This window comes from Myodes glareolus, chromosome 9, assembly GCF_982192425.1.
Source record: "Myodes glareolus chromosome 9, mMyoGla1.1, whole genome shotgun sequence".
Taxonomy (NCBI): domain Eukaryota; kingdom Metazoa; phylum Chordata; class Mammalia; order Rodentia; family Cricetidae; genus Myodes; species Myodes glareolus.
Window position 1 is genome coordinate 31,954,826 of NC_142034.1, and position 25,446 is coordinate 31,980,271.

At 42.3% G+C, this 25,446-nt stretch overlaps 1 protein-coding gene across 4 annotated transcripts in view; it reads left to right on the top strand.

Annotated features, from left to right (window-relative positions):
• The window catches only part of Tom1l1 (target of myb1 like 1 membrane trafficking protein), a 42,293-nt gene that overhangs the window by 3,533 nt on the left and 13,314 nt on the right, over positions 1 to 25,446 (top strand). For 3 of the 4 annotated variants that reach the window (XR_015003759.2, XM_085695649.2, XM_085695648.2), the window contains exons 3-10: positions 1,146 to 1,224; positions 5,940 to 6,089; positions 7,288 to 7,410; positions 8,024 to 8,128; positions 9,511 to 9,627; positions 20,536 to 20,669; positions 23,980 to 24,040; positions 24,359 to 24,476. Coding sequence is in view for 3 of the 4 variants with exons in the window: in XM_085695649.2 (XP_085551775.2) it covers positions 1,146 to 1,224; positions 5,940 to 6,089; positions 7,288 to 7,410; positions 8,024 to 8,128; positions 9,511 to 9,627; positions 20,536 to 20,669; positions 23,980 to 24,040; positions 24,359 to 24,476 (887 nt within the window). In the remaining variant the exon portion in view is untranslated. The remainder of the gene's footprint in view (positions 1 to 1,145; positions 1,225 to 5,939; positions 6,090 to 7,287; positions 7,411 to 8,023; positions 8,129 to 9,510; positions 9,628 to 20,535; positions 20,670 to 23,979; positions 24,041 to 24,358; positions 24,477 to 25,446) is intronic. The other variant, XM_085695651.2, reaches the window with a different exon arrangement.

The following is a 25,446-nucleotide window of genomic DNA, read 5'->3' on the forward strand; positions in this document are numbered from 1 at the left end:
AGGGAAAAAAAAAAAGAACTTTACAAGGACTTCTACTTTGAATTTAATCAACTGTAGGTTATGATAAAAGGTGAAACTTGCTCACCTCCCTGAACATTTTTAAGGGATAATGGATAGAAAAAGATTTAGTCTAGTGTGTGCTGATGTAGAAAACATGGCAACATAATTATTGGTTATGTATTAACCTTTCTAAGAGTTTACAAATTTTTTTTTTGTAAAATGTGTCTGTATGTGGTATACATGAAGGTATGTGTGTTCACATGTGTGTGAGCACACTTTAGTGTAGAGGCCTGAGGCTGGTATCAAGGATCTTCCTCAATTGCTCTCTTTCCGATCTGTTGGGTCAGTGCTTCTCAGAGAAACCCAGAAATCTGCAGTAAGGCTAGCTGACTAGCCAGCTTACCCCAAAGACCCTCTCTACCTGCTGAACAAGCATTCGAATGAGAGGCAGCATAATCCGTCCACCGTAAATTTACCTGGGTCTGGGGATCCTGACTCAGGTCCTCAAGTTTTGTATAGCAGATGCTTTACCTATTCTACATCTCCCTAGAGCCACATTTATAATATTACATGCCCTGTAATATTGAGTTTAGATCCTCTATGAGCCTTTTCATTACTATCATCGATTTCTTCATTGATCATGCAAAAGGGAAATCTAATAAAAGTAGATTTTGACTCTCTCCATGCGGCTCTTCCTAACAAAAAGTTGCAGCATATCAGAATTAGCAAGCTGCCGTAATTCCTAGATCCCCTTACAAATGCGGTCCTCAGGAAATGCTGAGAATCTGAAAGGGATCACTTTTCTTTTGTTGTTTTAGGGTTCCATTTCTTGTAACCTGATTTTGATCCTTGATAGAAGCAGGTGTGCACGCATTTCATAACCAGTGTTTTCTGTGCAATACGCTTACGTAAATTACTTAACTGCATCTCTGGGGCGGGGGGGGGGGGGGAACGACAGTTGTTGTGATCTATCTCTTTCACAAGGAAACTTAGATGTGGTAAATTAAGTGGCCCACCTATGGTGGCAGCGGACTCCCACGCCAGTCTTTATTCTTTAAGCCCTTCCTGTTTCCATATTGCACATTGCTTTCATAGAGACGGTTTCTACCTCCCAACTGATGATTTCAATGTGTTTATTGCCACAGGCCAAAAGATGCAGTGAAGGCACTGAAGAAAAGGATCTCCAAAAACTACAACCACAAAGAAATACAACTTTCCTTGTCAGTAAGTACTTTTACTGCTACAGTTAAGATTGTGGGGTTTCCTTGCCTAGAAGTCACATTTTTCATGAGTTAAAAAGCATAATCATAGTCTAAGAGATGGCCGCTGGGTAATGATGTTCTGGACCATGTGACTTAAGTCTTCTCAGCTATTGAGACCTGCAGAAGGGAGGCCACTTGACTCCAGTGCCATCTAATTTTGTAGAAAGAAAATATTCCCACAGAATCAGTTTTTCCCCCAATCAAGATCTTGGAACTTGTGGTTTCAGACTAGTAGATGATAAAGGGGTCAGTAAGTGTGTGTGTGTGTGTGTGTGTGTGTGTGTGTGTGTGTGTGTATTTGTTTGCTCTGTTTGAAGGAGAAACTTGAAGTTGTGAAAGATGGCTCCCTGGCAGGCTTCTACCTCCCTTCAGCACCACTGTAGAACCTTAGGCCACTGTCAGCCCTTATGTCTCAGCCAGGTTACTCTGATGATGAAATCTGTGGAACATTCCCTGTCGCTCAGTGCAGTTCTCCTGGGCACCGTTTCTTCTGCCATGCAGATGCAAGCTCTTATCGAAATGGTCCCCTTGCCCCCTGGGTATGACCATATGCCTCTTCAGTTACATTGCTGAGTTGCCCTTTTTACATTGGAAATGAACTGTATGTCTTCCTCATTTCTTCTGGAAGTTAGACCACACATAGGTCTGGCCAACATCACACTGTTTTTAGGAGTAATGACAGTGTTTTCCAGAAGGCTGAAAGGCGGATGTGGTTATAGTTCCCACTTTGTAGGTTCAAGTGGAATACAGAGGCTAAATTCAGTTATGAGAGAAATTAGTCACAGAAGGAATTGCCCCATGTCTGTCAATGGCAATCATAAGTTTACCAATAGAATATTCAAAAACTCATCCCATATGTGAGCTTTCAGTTTTATTTCTGTGAAGTGCTAGGAGCCTAAGTCAGTGATGAATGTTCTTAATGTTGTCTGTCATTTTGAGTCCTCCATGAACTTGTTACTGTTGATTGGGTCTTTGACATAATCTGACTTCTCTACCATCAATTAGTGGCATAGTTTTAGCAAGAAGGCAGTAGCTTTTTTGTTTTTCTTTCACAATGCTGTAGACAGAATCCTTGCCCTTGTGCATTCAAGACTCGGGCTGTGCCCCTGAGATACATTCCCGAGCCAAGAAGTCAATAGCTCTGCTTTGCCTTGCATTCAGTGTTGGTTCTCAGCTTGCTTGCTCTAAGCTAGAGAGCCCTTTCTAGAATGAGTCAATTGTGACTAACCTCAGCAAATACTTCTGTCGTTGTCAAATGCAAAGTGGTTGAACAAGTTCCTGAGAGCCGGTGAATGTAATAGTACTTTATGGAAGACGCACTAATAACGAGTTACAGCGATTTTAGGAGATATGTAAAGGGGAGTATCTCCCAGTAGTTTATCACACGAGAGAGGGGAAGAAGGCAGCTTTCTCCTAAATGTGGCTATTATAATAGAGGAGCCCTGCCTTGACGGGCTCGCTTCTGGTCATCCAGATACAGCTCTGAGATCTAGTATTGTCACTGTACCTCTAGTGAGAAGCAAAACTGCACAGCCGCGCTTTTTCTCCCAGCTGTCTGTGAAGATTTTCTTATTTCTGCTGCTAACCACATTCTGTCATGCTGGAATATTCTCTATAGAAGCGGATGGTCTCGGTAGTTATCCTTTGCTGAGGTCCTGCTTTGTGCCTCCCTCTCAGATCCATCACATTTCACACGACAAGCTCCTAGAAAGGGGCACAATGCCCGTTATGCAGACAGCGTTGCCACAAGTTCACATAAGTGATTTGCTTAACTAGGCACAAAAATAGATCGGTAAAGCTTTGAGTCATTCGCGTCTGCTTCCCTCGGTTGCTTGGTTCCTGTCGCTCTCTCTCCCACTCCAGATTATGGATTTCCACTTAGCCCGTTTCCAAATCAGGTTACCCGAGGACATTTTCACCAGCACTAGATAGCAAAATATGTTCTGCGATTCCTAAGTTTGCTCATTTACCACAGCATGTTTTAGGGTCCATGTGAGCTGTGGTGGGGGGGGTGAGGATTGGAGACATAATGGGGGAAATGATACAGAAATAATGAGCCCTGACGTTCCTGATTCCAGCGGAAACCCACAAAGGGCATAATTGCTGATCTCCAGATGTTAACACTCCCAGAACTGCGTGTTGACTGTTATATTTGTGCATGTACCTTCCAGGAATGTTACCCCATTACCATAAAATATTAACATGCCAAAGATAAAGATTGGTTTGGGCGATACTTAGCGAGAGAGTCATCATTTACTTTACTGTAAGCGAATGGGAGACGTGGCAGCTAGACATCTTATCCAAGACTGTACAAACAGTTGGATAAGTATTTCCGTAAGTTCCCGTTGAGTAGATGGCCTTGTCTTCAGCCTCTCGCCCACTGAAAATGCTCTTTAATAGTTGGTTAAGCTCAGCATCATTTCTATTTTCCCTTTTCAATCCCGTCTAGCCAGCTTACATCAGTCCACAGTCATCTCACATTGGTGCGGGCTCTGCCTCTCTCTCCCTTTGCTTTTTGTGTTTTAGTAGCTTCATGCCCACAGCTTCGATATTTTCTGGTCGCGTCCATGGTCTCATTGCTTCAAAAGCAGAGCTTTGGGACCTGCTGCTTACTTTTTATATTTCATGAAAGTGACACTCTAAATACAGCACACGTCGGGAAGTCAGGCGCCAGGGCCGCTTTCCTGGTGACAGTTTCCTGGTCGGGCCATAGTTTCTTTTGGTCTCCCAAACCAGAAGTGGCATGGTGATTTTTAGTTTCACCTGTAGTTCGGTTTTAGAAATCAGCTTTCTTCATGCTGTTTTTCCACCCCAGTTCATTCTTTTATTAGCTCGCTCTGTGCCTGTGTTGTTTTATTCAAAATGGCAGATGTTTCCACTAATCGGTGAGCACATTTCAGGTGTCTGTCCATATTAGTAACCGTTAGCACCCTTCCTATTGGAAGCTTTTTTTTTTTAACTTTGCCCACATTATTGTCCTTCCTTCTTTTGTTCCTGCCTTTTTTCCTTTCTTTTCTGTTGCTTTTTCACAACCTCCCTTGCCTTTCACTGACCCAGTGTCTCCGGCATCCCTCCTCTCTCCTTCCCTTCGGTGACCTTGATGGCTTCCTCGTGGCCCTTCACTCTCCCGACCTGCAGCTGTGCCTGTAGACTTCTCTGCTAAGCATATTTGAATGTCTGCTTTTCCTTTCAAACCTAGAATGCCTCATTTTTCCCCAACCACTTTACCTAGGGTCCCCAGTCGTATGATCCCACCCACCCTCATCCTTCCATGGAAGGGACCCTCAGCCCCAGGCAGAGTGAAGGTCTCTTAGCGCTCAGTCTTCTTACTTCAACAAATACACACTCAAAATTCTTCCTTCATGTTCCGTTCTTCCTGGTGAACTCAAGCCATCCTACTTCATCCTTTCCTATGTTGGTTCTGGACTGATGAGCGCCTACCAGATCTCCCTTTCACTCCAGGGTGGTCCACCTTCCAATTTTCCTAGGTAGAGTACTGCTGGTACCTGTCCACAAAGAATTTTTTATAGATGCTGTTGACAAACAAATTCCCTTCAGGGACTCCTGGGTAATGTCCAGACTCTATCCTGCCAGACAAACACCTGTACGGTCTAGATGGTGCCCTCACAGGCTTTATCCACGGTACCCTTCCAGCGTTTTCCATTTGCTGACATCAAGAAGCCCCTGCTAGAGACAAAGCAGAGTACAAATCTCCCACTGTGACACTTCCACACTGACACCTTTATATTTTGTGCACATGATTTACATTATTCTTCTTTCCAGGAATCCCTATACGATCTACCTAAAGTAGCTCGTAAAGAAGGTTCATTGTGGTTTGTGGTTGCAGACGCTTATGATCCGGTAGCCTGTGGCTAGGCAGCACACCATGGCAGAGATTTGTGGCAGAGCAAAATCACTCGTCTTATGACTGGAAGGCGAAATGGACAAAAAGAGATCAGAGTTCCACGATCCCCTTTGAGGCTATCCCTGCCACAACCCAGAACTTCCCGCTAGCACCATTTAAAACCGTCTCTCCCCGCAAATAGCAGCAAGCTTTAAACACTGGGGTCTGCAGGGTGTTCCAAATGCAAACCATAGCAGCAGCATCCATCTAGAACACAGCTGTGTATTTATTTCTATTTTCCTTGGTCATTTTTCAATGCCCAGGTTGGCACCAGCCTTGTCTAAAACTCCCCCCACAATCACCTGACTCTGAAATAATCACACTTGCCTATAAAGATCTATTGCCAGACAGACTACAGTTTATTTTCCAAACCAGAACATTTAAGGGCGAGAGGGTGTGTTACTGTTAACAGAGCCAGGACACCAGGAGGTACCCAGCTGACCCTAGATAACCTGCGGCAAGGGTTACATCATCCAGCACAGCATGTTATGTTTTACGTGACATTGCGTTTGGCACGTGGCATCTGCTGCAATGTGCTGCTGAGTGCTCTGTTTGTACCCTGTCACCTCATCAGTTCTAGCCCCGGGGTACTTTCCTTGTGCGGCCTCTTCCTCATGATACTTGAACCTAACATTTCGCCATATAGTTTAGTCGTATAGGAAAGAAACGGTGTTCGTTAATTAGAACACTGGCGGAAATCATCCTCTGGAAGAATTTGTTTGGTCTTGGTTCCCTAGAGAACTGTCAGCATTGGACTGTGCTCTTTCCTTCAGCTGATTGACATGTGCATGCAGAACTGCGGTCCAAGTTTCCAGTCTCTGATTGTGAAGAAGGAGTTCATTAAAGACACTCTAGTTAAGCTGCTGAATCCCAGATACACTTTGCCGCTGGACATTCAGAACAGAATCTTGAATTTCATCAAGGTAAGTCTGTTCATTTATATCAAGGGATGGGAAGTTTCTAAGTGTAGACAGATAATGATGCAGAATGATCCTTTATTTACCTAATACTGAACCACAAAGCACTTTTTCTTTATTTTCTCCTTCTTATCCCCTTCCTTTCCTTCCTCTGTTCCTCCCTTCCTCCCTTCACTCCCTCCATCCCTCCCTTCCCTTCCCCTCCTCTCCCCTCCCCTTCCTTTCCTTCTTCTGTCCCTCCCTTCCTCCCTTCACTCCCTCCATCCCTCCCTTCCCTTCCCTTCCCCTCCCCTCCCCTCCCCTTCCTTTCCTTCTTCTGTCTCTCCCTTCCTCCCTTCACTCCCTCCATCCCTCCCTTCCTTTCCCTTTCCCTCCCCCTCCCCTCCCCCTCCTCCCTCCCTCCCCTCCCCCTCCTCCCTCCCTCCCTCCCTCCCTCCCTCTCCCTCCCTCTTTCCCTCCCTCCGTCCCTCCGTCCCTCCCTCCGTCCCTCCCTCCCTCCCTCCCTCCCTCCCTCCCTCCCTTCCTTCCTTCCTTCCTTCCTTCCTTCCTTCCTTCCTTCCTTTTCTTCTTTCATGGTCTCTCTCTAGTCCTGCCCGGCCTCTAACTCTCTATGAAACCAAGGATTATCTTGAACTTCTGATATTCCCACCTCTACATCCTAAGTACCCAGTTTATGCAGTGGTGAGGATTGAGCCCAGGGCTTCATGCATGCTAGGCAAGCTCTCTACCACGGGAGCTACATCCCAGCTGCACATTTTGAAGCTTCTATTGACAATTTGATAGCGTCCTTCTGCTAAGAGCCAGTAGCCATTTCCCTGCTTCCATTTCAGTTTCTCTTGTGTCTGTGTCACATGGGAAAGGCAGTGATGTGCACATTCGTTCTGCAGGTATAAAAACTATGTCCTAGAGTTGTTTGGCAGGAAAGCTACTGCTAGGATTTTAGAATGTTCAAGTTTAGATTTAGGCAGCAATAGGTGATTGATAGTATCCATCCCAGTGTTTGTCAAGATATTGAAACCAGGGAGTCAAAACATTTCGTACTATTCTAGCCTTTGAAAATGGCCATTCTGTCTACAACATTCAAAACTAGCTTCTTTCTGAATAAAGTACTACTTTTCAATTCCTCATTTTCTATCATCAGCTTTAAGATTTTTTTTTTTGCTATTTTTTTTTTATTCTGGAACTTTCTATCTCTTGAATTTAGACTTGGTCACAGGGCTTCCCAGGAGGGGTGGATGTAAGTGAAGTGAAAGAAGTGTACCTTGACCTGCTGAAGAAAGGGGTTCAATTCCCACGGTCGGATGCAGAGCCCGAGAGAAAGCAGGAGGTAGGAGGTCTTTCTTTGATGCACGTAAAGTGATATATGTTGCTTGGGTCTTTTCATATTGAAAGGGATAACCGCAGTTCAGTCAGCTTAGCAGAAAGATGAATTTATTAGAGTATGTCTGTATCTCATAGAGTAACCTGGGTTTAGGCTTCACTGATCGTTGACCATAGTGGGTTAGACCATGCTGGAGTCTTCCTTCTGAAAAACGGTTCTGGGTGTTTCTACATGCCCTGATAGTGAGAAGTACTGACCTAGAATATCATTCTCATGATCTGAAACTATGGCTGTCCACTCACAGTGGCAGAACAGGCCTGATCCAGGGAGCTATTCACTGTTTTTATTTTCTTGGCGGGGGGAAGGGTTGGTTTTTCAAGACAAGGTTTCTCAGTATAGCCCTGATTGTCCTGGCACTTGCATAATAAATCAGGCTGGCCTCAAACTCACAGAGATCCACCTGCCTCTGCCTCCCAAGTGCTGGGATTAAAGGCATGCACCACCACTGCCCAGCTACCCAGGACTTTTTATGAGAGAGCCTGAGCCAGCTGATTGGGAGCCAGGCTTGAGGTGACTTTGTTAATTCATGTCATAATATTTCCTTATTTTTGATTGACAGGCTGCTCAGCTCTCACCAAACCCATCAGCACCTGTCCCTACCGCACCTGCTCTTTCTTCTATAATTGCTCCCAAGACTCCAACTATTTTATTAGTCCCAGAACAGGTAACAACACTGACAACTGTACTTATTCATGCCTTTTTTCAAGCATCGTACTCACAGTTTGAGTTTTCTTAATAACATTATGAAGTGTAAATGTAATGTAACACAACCCTCAATTAAGTAACATCTTCATTTTGCTTTCTAATACAAGATATCCTCTGTGTAGCATTTTCTGACCAGGAATTCACCATGTATTCCAGGATGGTTTACAATTCTTGATAATTCCCTTGCCTCTGCTTCCCACATGTTGGGGTGGCAGACATAGGCCGCATGCTTCTGTATCTCCTTCCTTTCCTGTGAGAGGAGGGACTGCCAACTTAGGGAAACTGTGTCACCATGGTTTATTTCTTTGCAGAATTAAACCTTTGAGTTTTGTCTGAATTCAGTGTTCACATACTTAAAAAAATGTTTTAGGGGGCCAATGAGATTGCTTGTCAGGTAAAGCTGCCATCCACCAACCTCAATGACTTAAGTAGAATGCCTAGAATCCATATGATGGAAGGAAAGAACCAGCTTGCAAAAGGGGTTCTCCGACTTACATAAATACACACGCATGCGCGCACACACACATACACAATAAATAAATAAATAACTTTTTCTTACAGAAAAGAATGTTGACCAGCAGAGGCTGTGGACTAGGTCAGAGGTCTACCCATTGACTCTTGTTTCTTTTCCTTTCAGAGAGTCCAGTAGCCAGTTGTCTTATTACCTCTGTTAATTATACCAAATGAGTTACATTTTCTCCTTTGTCTCTATTTTTAAGAGATCTAGATAAGTGTAATTAATTTATGATGCTCACTTATATATTTGTATTAAAAACTTTCGTTGAAGACTTTATATGAATTTGAAGGCTTCATATTAGTATTATCCAGTATTTCTTATATCAAAAAGCCACGTAGTTTCTTCCTCTTAAAATTCAAACCACAATAAAATGTGTTTCTCTTTTTATATTTCCTCCTATAATACCATGGTAACTTTAAAACTGCGCCTTCTTTCTTTTTCTTTTTCTTTTCTGATTGTTTGCCAGATACTGAGGATAATATGGGATGACGTTTCTCGTTTTTTTTTCAGGTTTCTATTAACTTCTGTTTCTAGGTATTTCCTACTTTAACCTTATTGGTTCCGATCATTTTGTTTCTTCATCTGTAACTTTCCTGAGGCCTATCTGTGGATCTCTTATAAGAAATGCTAAGTCTGTCCGGGGAGCAGCAGGGTCTAATCTGTAAAATAGTTGCACGTATGCTGAGGTAAACCTTTGTATGTTTGAAAAGGTTACCTTTTGCAAAGGCCTTTGATTGCCAGCGTGTGCCCTGTGGGCAGAAATCAAGACAGCCAACCGTCTGCGTGTCACGCTTAATGATGGAGGCTTCCATTGCTTGCCACAGATCGGGAAGCTGCACAGCGAGTTGGATATGGTGAGAATGAATGTGAACGTGATGGCTGCCATACTGATGGAGAACACTCCTGGCTCCGAAAACCATGAGGACATAGAGCTCCTGCAGGTATGAGCTCGGGGGGTGGGGGAGAACAAGCAAAGAGTTCTGAAAAGTTGTTTCCTGGGGAACTTTGAACTTGGAGATAGAAGGCTTGTTGATAGCGTCTAATGGCCCATCCCCTTACAGCTTGCCTCTCTTTCATTTCTAAACTTAATGACAAGAGACAGTAATCATCTCGTCAGAAATGCAGTAGCAACAGACAGGATGAGCCCAGGCCCTTTTATATAAAAAGAATTTACTGTCATTTATAGCTCGGTCATGTGCAATCCAGACTTACATTTGAAGTCTGCAAAATTGCCTTACGTCCTTCTGCTCAACAAACACCGAGTAGTTGTGTTGTAGTTAGGAGTGTAGAAATGAAGGGGCTGTTCTAGGCCTTGGCTAGGTTGGTTTGTAAACCAGATCATAAAGTATTACAAGTGCCCGGATAAACGTATGTCAGTCTGTGGCATGATTATGAGTGGAGAAGACAGTATTTTAAGTGAAAACGTGGATATAACGAGAACTCGGACTGTGGAGGAGCAAATACCGGGGCATTTAGTACCTGAACACGCATGAGTGCCTAGATGGTTATCCCACACTTTTTCCTTCATCTGTACTTACATATGCTTGCCTTCCCTCTACTGTTTTCTCAATTATTGATTTTAAATTTTAGTATTTATTAATTGCACCAAGGAACAATGGGTCATGTGTGTAATACTGGCATTTGGGAGGCTGAGGTGGAAGATCTCTTGAGCCTAGGAGTTCAAGATTGCCTGAGTAACATGCCAAGACTCTAACAAAATGAGACAATCCTGTGTATAACTCCATTTAATCCTTACTGGTTTAAGAAACAGTTAGGGGAAAACAATCACTAAGTCTTTCCAGGAAGTTAAGACCCTCCTCATGTTTTTTTTTATTTATTTATTTGTTATGTATACAATATTCTGTCTGTGTGTATGTCTACAGGCCAGAAGAGGGCACCAGACCCCATTACGGATGGTTGTGAGCCACCATGTGGTTGCTGGGAATTGAACTCAGGACCTCTGGAAAAGCAGTCAGTGCTCTTAACCTCTGAGCCATCTCTCCAGCCCCCCCCCTCCTCATGTTTTTATTGTCCAGAACCCCACTCCTCATTTCCCATGTTGGTGGTGGTGTTCTGGGCCGGAGGGACCTTGGCTGCAGGTGGAAGCCCTTGGCAGATGAGGAACAGATAGTCAGAGCTGTGCGTACAGAGCTTGTGTGGAGACAGGGGCGGGGGGCGGGGGGCGGGGGGAGACAGAAACCTGCCTGCCTCTGCAGAACACTGGGAAGAGAGAAGGAATGGGCAGAGCTTGTCTCTTAAAAGTGACCTTTAACACTTGCATACAGACTACGTAGCAGCCATAGGACCCTGGGCTGGCCAGGGTATTGCCTGGGTGCATCCTGCCAGGTGACAGGGGCCAGCATATTGTCTGAATCCTAAGATATTATCTTTCTCCTACTTACTCTTATTTTTAGTGGCTGAAGCATACCCTCCTAGCAGGAGAAAACTTTGAGTACTTTCATGCCCTAGACCATTTTTTGTTCCATGTTAAATCCAGTTAATTTAGCTGGATAGAATTCTTTTCCATGAGTCCTCAGAAGGAGATGTTCCTTTGTTCTCCTGCATCCTGTGATGCTGATGAGAATAGTCATTGAGCTCTGTCTGATTCCTCCTCATTTGTTTCATCATTGATTACTTATTTTTTTTTCTGTCTCCATCTTGTGTTATTTTCCTTCCTTTAATATTCTTGGTTCTGCTATGAGATATGTATGTGTTTGCATGCATGCATAATTCCCTTATTATCCTGCTTAATCATTTCTAGGTCTTTATCAGCCTTAGGTATATTTTTGATTCTAGAAACTGCTTAGTTCTTACCAAAGTTATTGATGTAGAAATAGATTATAGATTGATATTACATCTATCTTCCATTCTTTCTAGTCTTGCACAGTGTTTCAGAAATGAGATTTTCAGTTGGATTTTATTATCTCTTGTTTTAAACTTTCTTCGTTTGATTGGAAAAAAAAAACTCTGTATTCGATGTTTTGTTTCTTGGAAACCTATGCATCGATTTCCTTAATCAGCATTATTCTGATTATTACCTTTTTGTTTGAAACTCTATGGGGATTTTTATAGCAGTGCCATTTTTTTGTTGTTGTGGTTGTTTGTTCCTCTGTTTCACTTTTCAAGTTGCTTTTCAATCTGTTTTATGGACTCTTCTTCACATATTCTTCTTCGTGACCCCTTACATCCTGAGAGGCTCTTTGCCAGCTGTTGGCATTGTCTGCTGACCAATGCTGAGAGGATGTAAAGGCTGCACCATGTGGTTGGTACTGGTTTTCAGTGTTTGAGGTTTCTGCATGGCTGGGATATACTGGTAGCTGGACTTCTGGATTTTAAGATTTCCACTGTCTTTCTCAATATTGTCAACAATAGGAAAAAGGACTCTGTCTGTCCCAATCATTGTTCCCACCTAGAAACATAGAAATATTTTACACACACACACACACACACACACACACACACACACACACACTTAAAAGGAAATGAATCTTCCATGAATTTCCTCAAATATTGTTATAAAAATTAAACAAAGGAATCCCAACAGGTAATCTCTCTATAGCTATGCGATCTCTTAGCAGAGACCACTAGAAACCTTGCATATACCTCTGAAAATACCCCTCCCCATCAATGGACATGAGCTTATGCTATCTGTCAAGTGTATAACTATAAGAAGATGGTTTCAACTCCCATTTGGGGAACATCAAGTTCTAGATGAGATGACATAGATCTCTTCTCCGTTTCCCTGGGGACCTCATGTTATGCCCTAAGGAGGGCTGAATCAGAATTCCAGGGAGAGTCACTAAGACCATATAAAGTGGTTGCAAGCCTGTGATCCCAGCATTTTGGAGGCTGAGGCAGAAACATCTCCAGCGTGGACTGTAGAATGAGAGAGCTTGTCTCAAAAAATAAGTAAATGAATGAGCATAGAAACTGAGAAGCTATCTCACCAGATCTAATGTTAAAAGATCCTTCTGGTGGCATTAATTCTAGAAAGGAAGACCACGTTTTAGTAGATATTTTAAAAACCTTTCTTTTGTTTGGTATAAATGATTATTGTTTTTTGTTGTTTTTTTTTTTTTGTTTTTTAAATGATAGATGGAAAGTTTGCAAAACCAGTTTTGTCTGACATAGTGATGCACACCTTTTAATCCCAGCACGTGGGAGGCAGAGGCAGGTGGATCTGTTAGTTGGAGGCCAGCCTGGTTAACATAGTGAGTTTCAGGCCAGCCAGGGCTATACAGTGAGACTTTGTCTCAAAATCAAACAAACAAAATAAATAGCCTACTATATTTATCCTTTAAAAATTTATAAAGTTATGACATATTATGACATTTTTTAAAGTCACTTAATCCAACATCTACAAACTTATTTCACCAAAGAATCTCTGTTTGCTAAATATATAATACTTTATGACAATAATATAACTTGGAGCAACAAATAATTTTAAATAAAAACAGGGTCTTACTTGTGTAATGTTTTACTCTTTTGACTTTTTGTGGGGTCCACCACCCAGCTCCCAAATAAATCACACACAGACACTAATTCTTAGTTATGAATGCCCAGCCTTAGCTTGGCTTGTTTCTTGCCAGCTTTTCTTAACTTAAATTATCCCAACTACCTTTTGACTCTGGGCTTTTTTCTTTTCTTACTTCTGTTTATCTTACTTTACTTCTTACTCTGGCTGGTTGTGTAGCTGGGTGGCTGGCCCCTGATATCCTCCTCTCCTTGTTCTCTTGCTCCTCTTCTTCCTCCTTTCTCCTATTTATACTCTCTGCCCCAACCCTGTCGATCCTTGCTCCTGGCTCGCTATTGGCCATTCAACTCTTTATTAGGACCATTAGAGTTAATCAAATGCAGCATAAACAAAAGTCACACACCTTAAAATAATATTGCCCAACTCTTACTTTATAATCCAAGCTATTTTTATATTTGCTGTGGAGCCCAGCCTGTCAAACTCATGGCAATCCTCCTGCTTCAGCCTTCTGAATGCTGGGATTACAGACGGGTGACACTACACTTGACTCAAACCATTAATTTCAAACCCCAGTGTAGGCATATTTTATGTAGAATATCTGACTTAGGAGCACTCTTTCATTTTGCTTAGCATTCTTGGGGTTCTTTACTATCATTGGACTTTTGCTATTTGTATGAAATGAAGAGCTTACATAATAGTTAATGAACAAAAATAATATTAATGACACCATATTACTGTAGGAGAATAAAAGAAAACTCAATCATTGGAATTCATATGTAGTAATCCCTAAAGAAAGACACAATTGACCCCTTTTTAGGTATAAGATCTGTAGCTTGTGTTGCTGACAAGTATGTTAAATTAAAATTTAAAAACAAATATTAAAATAAAAGGTTATGTTGGACGTAGCAACCTTAAAAAATTGCTACAGCAATATCCCTAATATTGCATGATCTTCATAATCCTGTTCCAAGCCCTAAAATGAAGTGAATGAATGTTCTCATCCATCCATGGCAAACAATCCTTCAATAAAAAATAATGCCGAAATGCTCCATTTAAATATGTGAACTGTGTTCTATATGTTATTTCATTAGGAACAAATGTCTTTTTGTCTCTGTCTGTGCGGGTAGATGTGTAGTAGTTTTCAAGAATGATTGTTGGTTGCTGTTCTGATGCCAGAGCCCACGGCTGTGTATTTCTCTGCATAGCAAGGACACTTCCGTGATGAGTCAGCATTAGACTACAGCCCATGCTCCGTGCTGACACAGATCAGCTTGGCTACAAAGACTATACAGCATTTAACTTCCATGTTCTTCCTATGCTTTTTGTAAGAAATACATAAAGATCTGGTGTGAACAAAGTTACTTAATTTCTCTTCTCTTCTCTTCTCTTCTCTTCTCTTCTCTTTCTTCTCTTCTCTTTTCTTTTCTTTTTCTTTTTGTTTTTTGAGACATGGTTTCTCTGTGTTACAACCCTGGCTATTCTGGAACTCACTCTGTAGACCAGGCAGGCCTCAAACCCACAGAGATCCTCCTGCCTCTGCCTCCCAAGTGCTGGGATTAAAAGTGTGCACCATTATCTCTCAGTTGTTCTTAATTTCTTTTGCCATTTTTTTAAAAATTCTAATTAACTTTCTTACTTTAATCAGTCGCTATGGTTAATATAAAACAATGAACTGGATGTAATCGTCTATGGAGAGAAATGGCTAGGAGCCTATGTTTAAAGATAAATATAACAAGGATTGACTGTGGCTGAAAAGAGTGATTCTTTAGATTCTTATTTTTCACTGTTTCAGTTTTCCTTACACCTATCTGAACTGTGGTGACCAGCAGCAGATAAACCCTGGGTGGGTGATAAGCTCTACTTCCTGATTGGCCACCTTCATAGAAACTGCAGGAGATTCTGGAGGCTCAGCATTAGTGGTTCTCAGCTTTCCTAATGCTGCAACCCATTAATACAGTTCCTCCTGTGGTAGTGACCGCCAACCACAAAATCATTTTCATTGCTACTTCACAACTGTAATTTTGCTACTGTTATGAATCGTAATGAAAATATCTGACATGCAGGATATCTGACATGTGACCCCAAAGGGTCACAACCCACATGTTGGGAACTCCTGGCCTAGGTCGTTGGTTATCAGGGATGAGAAATCTGGTGAGAGGGAGAACAGGAAGGGATTATGCGTAAAGGGTGTCCTGAACACAATGGCATCACTGGCAGACGTGGTGGACACATGGAATATCAAGAGCATGCCTTCATCCCTTCCTCCCATAAAATGCCAGTATGCCCAGTTAGTTGAATCCTATCAGAAACCAGTGGCCATTGAGGTCCTGATGATGCAGCCAACAGAACAGAGGAGGGTGGTAAGCACGGTCATTGGATCTGGAAGGCAGACAGAAGGAAAGTGGTCAGCAAATAAAAGTCTTCACTCAGAACGTGTTGGGCCCTTTCTGTACGTGTACGTAACCAGTGACTCTTTGTTAGCATTAAGACCTCTTGTCTTCTGGGCTTCTGCTCACATTTTAATGGTGACTTCATTTATTTGGAACTTGCTCCCCATGTTCTTTCATCTGGAAGTCCCTCCCTGTTCCTCCTGTCCATGTTAAGCCATTAGATCCCAAAGCTTGCTGACTCACGGGGCTCTTGCACTTCCTGAGAACCTCAGGTAGATCTGCTGCCTCTCCTTTCCTTACTGCTGTGTTTCTGTGGACTTAGACCTTCACTGCGTGGAGACCTCATTCCTTTTGCAGGTATAAAGTATGGGGCTTGAGAGGCTGCAACCAGTTTGATTTAAATGTGTCTGATCTGGGCACGGAATAAAGAATTGTGATCTATCTGCCCTGTGTTTGCTTCCTTGGCATTTTGCACTTGGCTTTAGGCCTTTTGCTCTTACCCTGAACAGCTAGTGTTCTTCTGGGTACTTCCCCTTTCTGAGAACACCCCACCACCACCACCACCACATGCCCCATTTTCTTTTCTTCCTATTCCCATTTTTAAGACAAAGTTTAGTGGTGCTGGCCAGTCTTGCACTCACACACAGCCCGCCAGCCTCTCAGTCTCTTGAGTAGAGTCACAGGTCTGTGTCACCATACCTAGTAGTTTTTCTTTTCCCTTTTTGCCTGGTTTTTGTAGACAGGGGAGAAGAATAAAGGCAACTGAGACTCTGACATTATAAGTACAGGAAGCTTTGGATTAATTTACTGGAGAAATACAAGATCATGGGAAACTTAAATATGATCCTGGAAAGGTAGTTTGTAAACCAGTTGAGGGGAAAAAACAAACAAACCTGAAAGTAAAGGGGGGAAAAGGCAAAGAAAAGGAAGGAAAAGCAATTATCCTTTGGTCATTCTCATGGTTTTTACCACTTGTAAGAAACTAAGCTGGACAGGCTTTTCTAGTATCTTGGGGTCTGTCTCCTTCCCTTTAGAGATGAGCTTGCAGTAGTCAGAAAGGGGACAATTTGTGCACAGGATAGCAAACAATGGTGTGATGGATAAACTGCCCTCCCAAGCAAATATCTGTGGGAACCAATTCACTTCTCTTTGGAACCCAGGACTGGCTGTAGATGTGGGAACCAATTCACTTCTCTTTGGAACCCAGGACTGGCTGTAGATGTCTAACCTATTACCTTTCGCTATGGGCCTGAATCAGTTCTTTGGCTCATTTGGAAGGAACCCGAAGGTGGTAACTAAGGCCTTTGGTTTGCAATTCATCACAGTGTAATTGTGAAACACAGGGTTCCATTTGCAGGGTCTTAGTCTTGTAGATCAAAGAGTTTCAAAACTACCTCAGAAGTTGGAGAAAACAACAGCAGGGCAAAGGAACAGGAGGTGCTGGAAGGAGGGAGCTGGAGACTGGAGAGAAAATCCTGCTTTCTGAGTTGAAGGTCAGGAAACCCAGCAGGCTCAGCAATGGAATTCTGAGCAGCTGCTTAGGAAGTGGGGGGTAGAGGGGATACAGCGAGAGAGAGAGAGAGAGAGAGAGAGAGAGAGAGAGAGAGAGAGAGAGAGAGAGAGAGAGAGAGAGAGAGAGAGCGCTCAGAGTCAATCAGGGCAAACAGTATTCTGGCAGATATTGGAAATGGGAAAGGGATCGGTGTGGGGGAGGCTTTCTGAGTTAGAAAGGAAACAATGCAAGGAGGGAAAAGGAGGGAAGGGATCTAAAGAATGTCTGCCACTAACTTCACGGTCTTAACATGTCTTCTGGAATATCACGTTTCCCTTCATATTTGGTTTCAGGCTGTTCTCTGAAGTTGTATAACAGGATTTTCTCCTTGCCCAGGAGGTTCTGGCCATGCCTAGGCAAGGGAAATTCCTGCTGTCTTTATCAAACAGCATTATCAACCACTAAGTCGTTTAGGACAGAGGTTTCTTATGATTACTTGGCAGTACTTCAGATTCTAAGGAGGGGCAGTTGTGAGACTTCCCTCCTTCTTCAGAATTAGTGTTAGCAGGATCACAGGATGTGGGACCCTAAGTTGATCCAGGGAGCCATCCATCCTCATGGGCCTTCAAGCCGGCTAATGTTTGACTAGCTGCCTAGAAGCAGTACTGTGTAGGTTTATTTCCCATGCATGCTTTTCGTACTAGAGGAGTTAATTAATTATCTGTTGAGTTATATACATCAGTGCTCTGCTGAAGAATTAACACCTTAGGGCACAAGAAGTTAGAACCAAAGTTGCTGAAGAATAGATTGGTGAGCCTATAGAATGGGGAGTTAAAGGAGTTTTTAGTAAGTTAATGTGTTTATGAGAGCTATGTCGACAGTTCATTCAGCTTTAGGGTGAGAGAGTTTATCCTTCTGAGCAGATAGAGGCGTGCTGTGTGTGTGTGTGTCTCGCAGCCTGGGTGGGGAGTGCTGTGGGAGAGGAAATGTGCTATGGGGAGATAATGAAGATATTGCTATACAGATTTTTATTTCCAGAGAAGTCTTCATGCAGTCATATCATTTCCTGTTGATACTTTTGCGAAGGGGCTATTTGACCATTTTTTTTTTTTAAGCACATTCCTTGTTGGTGAATGTGGGCTGACTATATAGCTGGTGCTGAACCTGCAAAGGGATTTCTTATCTTAATTCCTAAGTGTCCTGACAAGAGTCAGCTGGAAGGTCCTAATGAGCTTCTTCATTGTATTCCAGAGCCTTTGGAATTGTTAAACACTATGGGTTAGAAGTCCGTCTTTGCCTTCATGACAAAAGAAACAATCCCGAGTTCTATGACGGATACATCCACTGGCCACTGTCAGTCTCTCTCCATTCCCTGCATCCCTAGCTCCTCAAGGGCCCTAGTTTTTTCTCTGCAGTGCTTGGTCGCTGCTGCTTGCAGGTGGTGTGGCCCTCCTCTGAGACAGACATCAATTGCAGAGATCAGAGTGGGCTGGCTTTTGAAGAGGTTTTCACATCCTGCTCTGTGAGCCCGCTGAGATGCCCTGTTCCTTTCAAGTTTCCGCTCCATCTGTCTCTCCAAAGGGCAAAGTGGGGAGGGGGTCCTCACATGACTGGGGCTATTGATGCTGGCTGCAGATTCATTTCAATTAATTTCTACATTTTTGTCTTGGGCATCTAACACCGTTGTATTCCTTGATTTTGACCTTATTCTAGCGAGCCTTCTCATAAACAACAAGAGGAAAACTTTCTGTACCATTGGAAGCAAGAATAAAAGAAAATCTTTCATTTATTGTTTGGCAAGAGGGAGGTTTATCCGATGCTATGGATTCTTTCTTTGGATGATATTGGGTCCCAAGCAATAGTGCGAGTATTATATATAGATTATATTATCTAAGAAATCTTTTAGTGACCCTTCCTCAAGTAATAGTAATGCATTTATTGATACCCTGCTATATACTAAGCACTGTAGGTCTTCAAACACCTCATTTCCTACGACTGTGTTGGAGCCACCTTTGATCTACTGAGTCCAAAGTCTTATCTCTTTGCCTGCAGTCTACCACTGGCCACACCTACTTTGGGACTTCCTTTTCTGGTTTCTTTTCATGTTACAGTGCAAAGTTGAACAGTTGCCTCAGACTAGATGGCCCTAAAAGCGTGAAATACTTAAGATCTGGGGCTTTAAGAAACAACTTTTGACACCCTGTCCTGTACATGAACAGCAATCAGGTCATTATCAAATAATATAACGTATCTGGCTTGACATTGTGGGTATGAGGCTCATCTATCACCTACCCATCATCCTTTCCCTCCAACCCCTCACCTTTCCTTTCTATTTTGTTTTGTCTTCTAAATATTTTTTATGTTTTTGTCGAGGTGGTGACTTCTACATCCAAGTCAAAATGCCAGTTAGTAATAGTTTGATTTATTTACTGCTGGATTTCCTGTCAGGAGTCTCATAATAAACTATTGAAGATTTTTAAATGGTTTAATGAAGCATATATATATATATGTTTTTGGTGCACCTTTCTTGAGAAGTCAGATTGTATAATTATGCAATATGTAAGCAAGTTCTTATGCTCTTGCTGTGAGAGTGGAGACATCCCTGCATTTTTGCCTGCTGCTGTGCTAATGCACAGGAGAATGTGGCCAAGATGGATTGAGACGATGCTATTATCAGCCTGTGTACCTTAGGTTTATTGGATGTTTGTTAGGAGGAGGAGGAAGTCAATTGCAAGGCAGCAGATTTCAAACGTCAGGATGCTTAAGAAACACTTGGCTGTGCTTGTTAAGAAAAATGTAGATGCCCCAGTCTAAGCCTCGGGGCTGCTGCGTCCGTTCAGTGTTCTATGGATGCCTATGATGCTGATGAGAGAAAGCTTGCTGTGGGGTAATGTCTTGGCTCAAGGCAGTGATTGTAAGTGGTCCAAATAAGGGCATTATCCACGATGAGTTTTTAAATCCTGGTTCAGTTTATGCTGAATGTGATGTAGCTATAAACTTTAAAGGCTTAAGTAACAGGAAGTAAAATTCTGCCCCCGTGCTGTAAATGCTTCGTAACTACTTCTACCATCGCTAATAATGACAACGACATTTCATGTTTATGCTTCGTAGTTACACAACTCCCGGCCTCACACATCTCATTTGATTTTCATGCAGCTCTGGAGGTAGATGTGACAAGTGGTTATTTTTCATTTATAATGAGAAAATTAAAGCTTATAAAACAAGTGATTTCCCCCCCCAAAAAAAATAGCTCAGTTATTAAACAGGGATCCTAGAATTTCCATACTGTATTTCAGTGTACCACATTGTTGTTTGAGAGAAAAATTATGCCACCTTCTTTCATGGCCTTCTGATGAACTGTCCACAGTTGAAAATGTTGATGATCCCTGGGGTGACAGCCGTTAAGTGGCCACAAGTGCACGCAGACTGGTGTGTCTGTTGTTTTCAAAGAGCATCCCTAGTATGGAAGAAGAAATCTCCTTTTTTCTGACAGAAACTTTACAAGACGGGTCGGGAGATGCAGGAGAGGATCATGGACCTGCTGGTGGTGGTGGAAAACGAAGACGTGACCGTTGAGCTAATTCAAGTGAACGAGGATCTGAATAATGCCATCCTTGGCTATGAGCGGTGAGCCCATGGTTGCCCTCTGCCCCCCTTCTAGCTCTCCTTTCACCACCGTACAGACAGACGTCATTCCTTCTGGAGAACCCGCAAGGGAATGCTCTTTCTAGATCTTTTTCTCTCAATAGGAGTGGCATGGTGAAATAGAATAGTTTTCTCTTGTGTGGCAGTATTCCCCAGATGGCAGGCAGGCGCCTCCCAGTTAAGGTGGCTCAGTAGACAGCTTTGGAAAGGTGCCGGGCTAAGTTGAGCGTTACTGGGCTATTTAATTGTATGGTGGCTACATTTCTCACCAGCAAATGAAGAATGATGTGAGTGGCGTAAGAAAGAGGTGAGTGGACCTAAATTTAAATCTAGATGATGAGAGAGGATCTAGATCCTAACATTCTGAAGCCTTCCCTTGAAAGACAAAACAAACACACAAAACCAAAACATTCTATCTTTGGAGGAGTTGATTTATATTTTTCAGGAGTAAATGAGATAATATATAATAAAAACAACTAACAGTAGCATATTGACACTCATTATCATTTTTGTGTGTGATGCTGGGGTTGAACTCAGGACTTGGTCCCTGGTAGGCAAGTGCTACCATTGAATTATACCCCTGATATTTCCTGCACTGAATCACCGTTTTCCCTCCACATTAACGTTCCATTTAGACATTAGAAATCACAAAGATTTTGACTCTTTTTCTTCCATTCCCAATCACTAGGCAAGAGAATCAGGAAGACAATCGCAGCAGCTGTACTATGGTGGTTCCTTTCTCCTTCACGGTCTCACATTCACTATCTCTTAGGGACGGCAACTCTTTGTAAGAAAATCTGACTGTGAGCCCAGTCACCATGATCTTAGCACTGGAAAGATTGATGAGCCATGCCTTTTCCTGTGACGTAAATATCTCTAAGCAGAAATAGGTCCAAGGGCAACCACGTGGTTGTCAGTGTTCCAGCTGCTGTCTGGTTCTCATTTGGGAGAATTCTGTTGCTAACCATAAGATCACTGGTTAAATGTCTCCTCTAAGGAGGAGCTTTTGTTTATTTGATCTAGGTCAGGAAACTGAATTGCTTGTGTTGACTCAGCTCTGAACAACAGGGACCACAGTGACTGTGGTCCTTGAATCTAGAGAGAGAAATAGGGCTTCTAAAAGAGATGCTTACGAGTTTTGTTTTTCTGCCATGAGTTCCATAGCTCGAAGCAACACAGATTTATTATTATTAGGTCATAAAGTAGGTTCTCCAGGTTGGGAGATGCAAGTGTCTGTCTCTGGGCTGGATTCCAGATGTCAGTAGGGCTGCCTTGCATTTTGGAAGTCCCAAAGGAAACTCCATCTCCTTACCTTTGTAGCCAGGAGAGGCTGCCAGCTTTCCTTGGCCCATGGTCTCCTTCCTCCATCTTCAGTGCCAATACCTGCTTCAGTACGGCTCTCCTCTTACCACTCTGACGGCTTCTTCTGAGTCTTTCTTTCCAAGCACTCTTTCGAAGACTGCAGTGAGCCTGTCTCTAACATCCAGAGACTCTGCTAGCCAAGGTAAACTGCTAGCCGACTCCATTCCCGCCGCAGTCTTCAGCCCCCCCTCCTCCCCGGTTTCCATCTAGCCTGTCACTGAGTGAAGCAGGACATGGGTATCACTAGAAGAGAACGCTATTCTTCTTATAGCAGTCTGGCCTCAAAGTCCCCAAAGATTCCCCTCCATGCTACCTACAAAATATTTCCATCACCCCATTTGGCAAAGCATGCTTTTTAGAAGAATCTAAAACAGTGGTTCTCAACCTTCCTAATGAGGTGACCCTTTAATACATAGAGTTCTTCATGTTGTATTGACCCCCCAACGATAAAGTTATTTTTGTTGCAACTTCATAACTGTCATTTTGCTGCTGTTATGAATCATAGTGTAAGTATTTTTGGAGACAGGGTTTTGCCAAAGAGGTCAGAACACAGGTTAAAAATCACTGATCTAATACCTAAGTGTGTTCAGATACAGAACAAGTTTTTAAAGCATTTAGGCTATTGGAGTCAATGTTATAATGGTAATACCATAAGTTCCTGAAGCAACATTTAATTTAATTTAAGTCAGCTTCACATCTACTGTTATCACCCTGCAGCTATCTGATTTTGCCTCTAAAAGTGCATCTCTGAAGAAATGGCTCCGATGTTATACCCATTTAGCAGATGGAACACTAAGGCTCAGAGAGTCAGATTCACAGGCATGTAGAAAGTAGGGAGTATGTGGACTTCTTCAGTTTCACGGGGTTTTTACTCTATGACAGTTCTAACTGCTTCTCTTTTACTGTGGTAGACAAGCAGTGGGAAATTAGGACCAAATTGTAAAAGGTCAATTTTTTTTTCCTGATGATACACTGAACACTGAACTACTTGTCATGCACTTGAATATTCTTATTAAGTTAATTCTTTGGCAATTTTATACATGCATATAACTCACCCTGCTTACTCTTTCCCTTAGCCCTGTCTTTACCTCCTCTCACTCTGTTAATTTTCCCATGTGCATGGGCATGTACACACACACACACACACACACACACACACACACCTTTCCAAATTCATAACTTTTTTGATAACTTTTTTGTTTAGTTGAGCAACCCTTTTAGTCTAGTCAGGGCCATCTGTGCAACTGTTGGATTAATTTTATGAAAATTATAATGGTGAAGTAAGAAACAACCTTATATTTGAAAATAAGAATTGGCAATATTGTTGGTTATTATGGTAAAATATTATAGGCATTAAAAATTACAGCTCTAAGCGACTATAGCAATGCAACACAATTGAATTAAGATACAGAGCTGTATAAAGTATAATTTTACCTAAGTTTAAAAGTAATTAGACCCATGGGCATGTGTCTCTAACTCCAGCACTACAGGCTCAGGCAGGAAGATCATAGGTCTAACCTGTGCTACACAGCAAAACACTATCTCAAAATAAGTAAATTAATATAGAAGTAAAGTCACTTAGCGAATACACATACTGCACATATTAGCAGTAGTGCTAATTTCTAGAACATGGGATTAAATGGTTTTTTTTTAACTTTTTATTTCCTCACAGTTTTTTTCTAAGAAGGTTGGTACTCTCTTAACTAGAAGACAGGATTTTGGTGGCTGTGTTGTGGTATTGGGGACTGAATGCTGAGCTTTGAACTGTATTACTAAGCCATACCCCCACCCCTGGAAGAGAGTTAGTTACAAAAGGTATTTCCTGGGATTGAGTAAAGATGGGGCTCTGCATCACTGTAGTGACTGTCTGTGTATTTAATAACACTAAGCTTTGTTTGTAAATGATGTCACACTTTGCTGATTTCAACAGGTTTACTCGAAACCAACAAAGACTTCTGGAACAGAATAGGAACCTGAACGAAGCTACCAATGTAAGTGATTAGAAATGTCTAAAGAAAACAACAAAGTAGCTTACAAATTATCCTTCAGGAAGTAAAGGTTCCCTAGAAACAGCTCTTTAAAAGATGGAAACACCAACACCCTGCAGTGGCTTTGGCCGTGTTGTTTCCATATTAAGTTGTTAGGAGGGTCTCTAATTAAGGAGGGATTCATGTGCTTAGTGCAGTGAAATTTAAGTTGTCATGGCCTAATGTTTTTCTCAGAAAAGATCCAAAGGAATGTGTTTGGAGAGAGCTAGGATAAGTTGCATGATTGTCCCCCTAACTTGTCTCTTTTTTGCTGTTTTTCAGACTTCCAATGAGCCCTCTGCTCCTTCCTGTGATCTTCTCGACCTTAGTCCCATCCTGCCAACACCTATGTCCAATGGGGAAGCACTCAATACCGTGAATGCTCAGCTTTCAGCCTTAAGTAAATAAGCAACTGGGCCTTCTCTCCACAGCGTAGGAACCTGATAGGAAATAGTTCTCCTTGGTTGAATGCCTCCCAAGAAGGACTGAAGTCAGTTTGACTATCAGAGATGTAATCACTTCCCTGCAAAACAGTTGGGTTAGATCTAGCAAACGAATGGGGCGTGTAGGGGAGGGTTTGGAACTCATCCTGCTGACTCAGAAGCCCATGGAATTTACCTGACCTACAGAGGTTTTGCTCCTCACTAGCCGATATTTAAATCTCTTCCAGATATAGACTATTATTGTTAGATGTCTTTGCTATGCCACGGTTCAAATAAGAGACTGACTGATGCAGACAAAGGAAATCAGAAATTATGAACCAAGGCTGGATGGGAGAGAAACGTGAAGGCAGTTAAAAAGGAAGTTGGAGGTCCAGTTCTGCCGCCTAACCTTTGAGACTGCCTTACTTTTTAAAGAGAGGCAGTGGTTTCCTGAAAAACTTGTGAAGATGAATGAATGAATGAAATGGCATTTGCCAAATGCACTGTAGGCTTGTAGTTACCCACCTTATCTAACATACTATCTCCATTCTTATTTCCAACAAGTTTTATTAGGCTACAAAATATTCAAGATGAAGAAAATATCTAAGATTCTAGTTCAGCCAAACCATAATTTTTCTCTTATATTTTGGTGTTTCCACAGCAAAAGTACACAGTATTGAATTTGTGGTTTCCTTTCAAGCGTTCTTCATCTCTGAACTATTGGCAGCTTGCTTATGTTAGCTAGTGAGATTGGTGGGACCACTTGTCCAGAAAGTTTTCATGGGTTCTCATTATGGATTTGGGGCACAGGAAGATAGTTATTCCCTTTCAGTGTCTTAATTGTATGGGGGTTTACGGGCGTAGATGTGAAGGCTGAGCTTTTTAGAAATCCTAGCTGTCCACTTTTGTGCGAGGCAGAAGACATGCACAATCCTTTCCGTTTTGGAT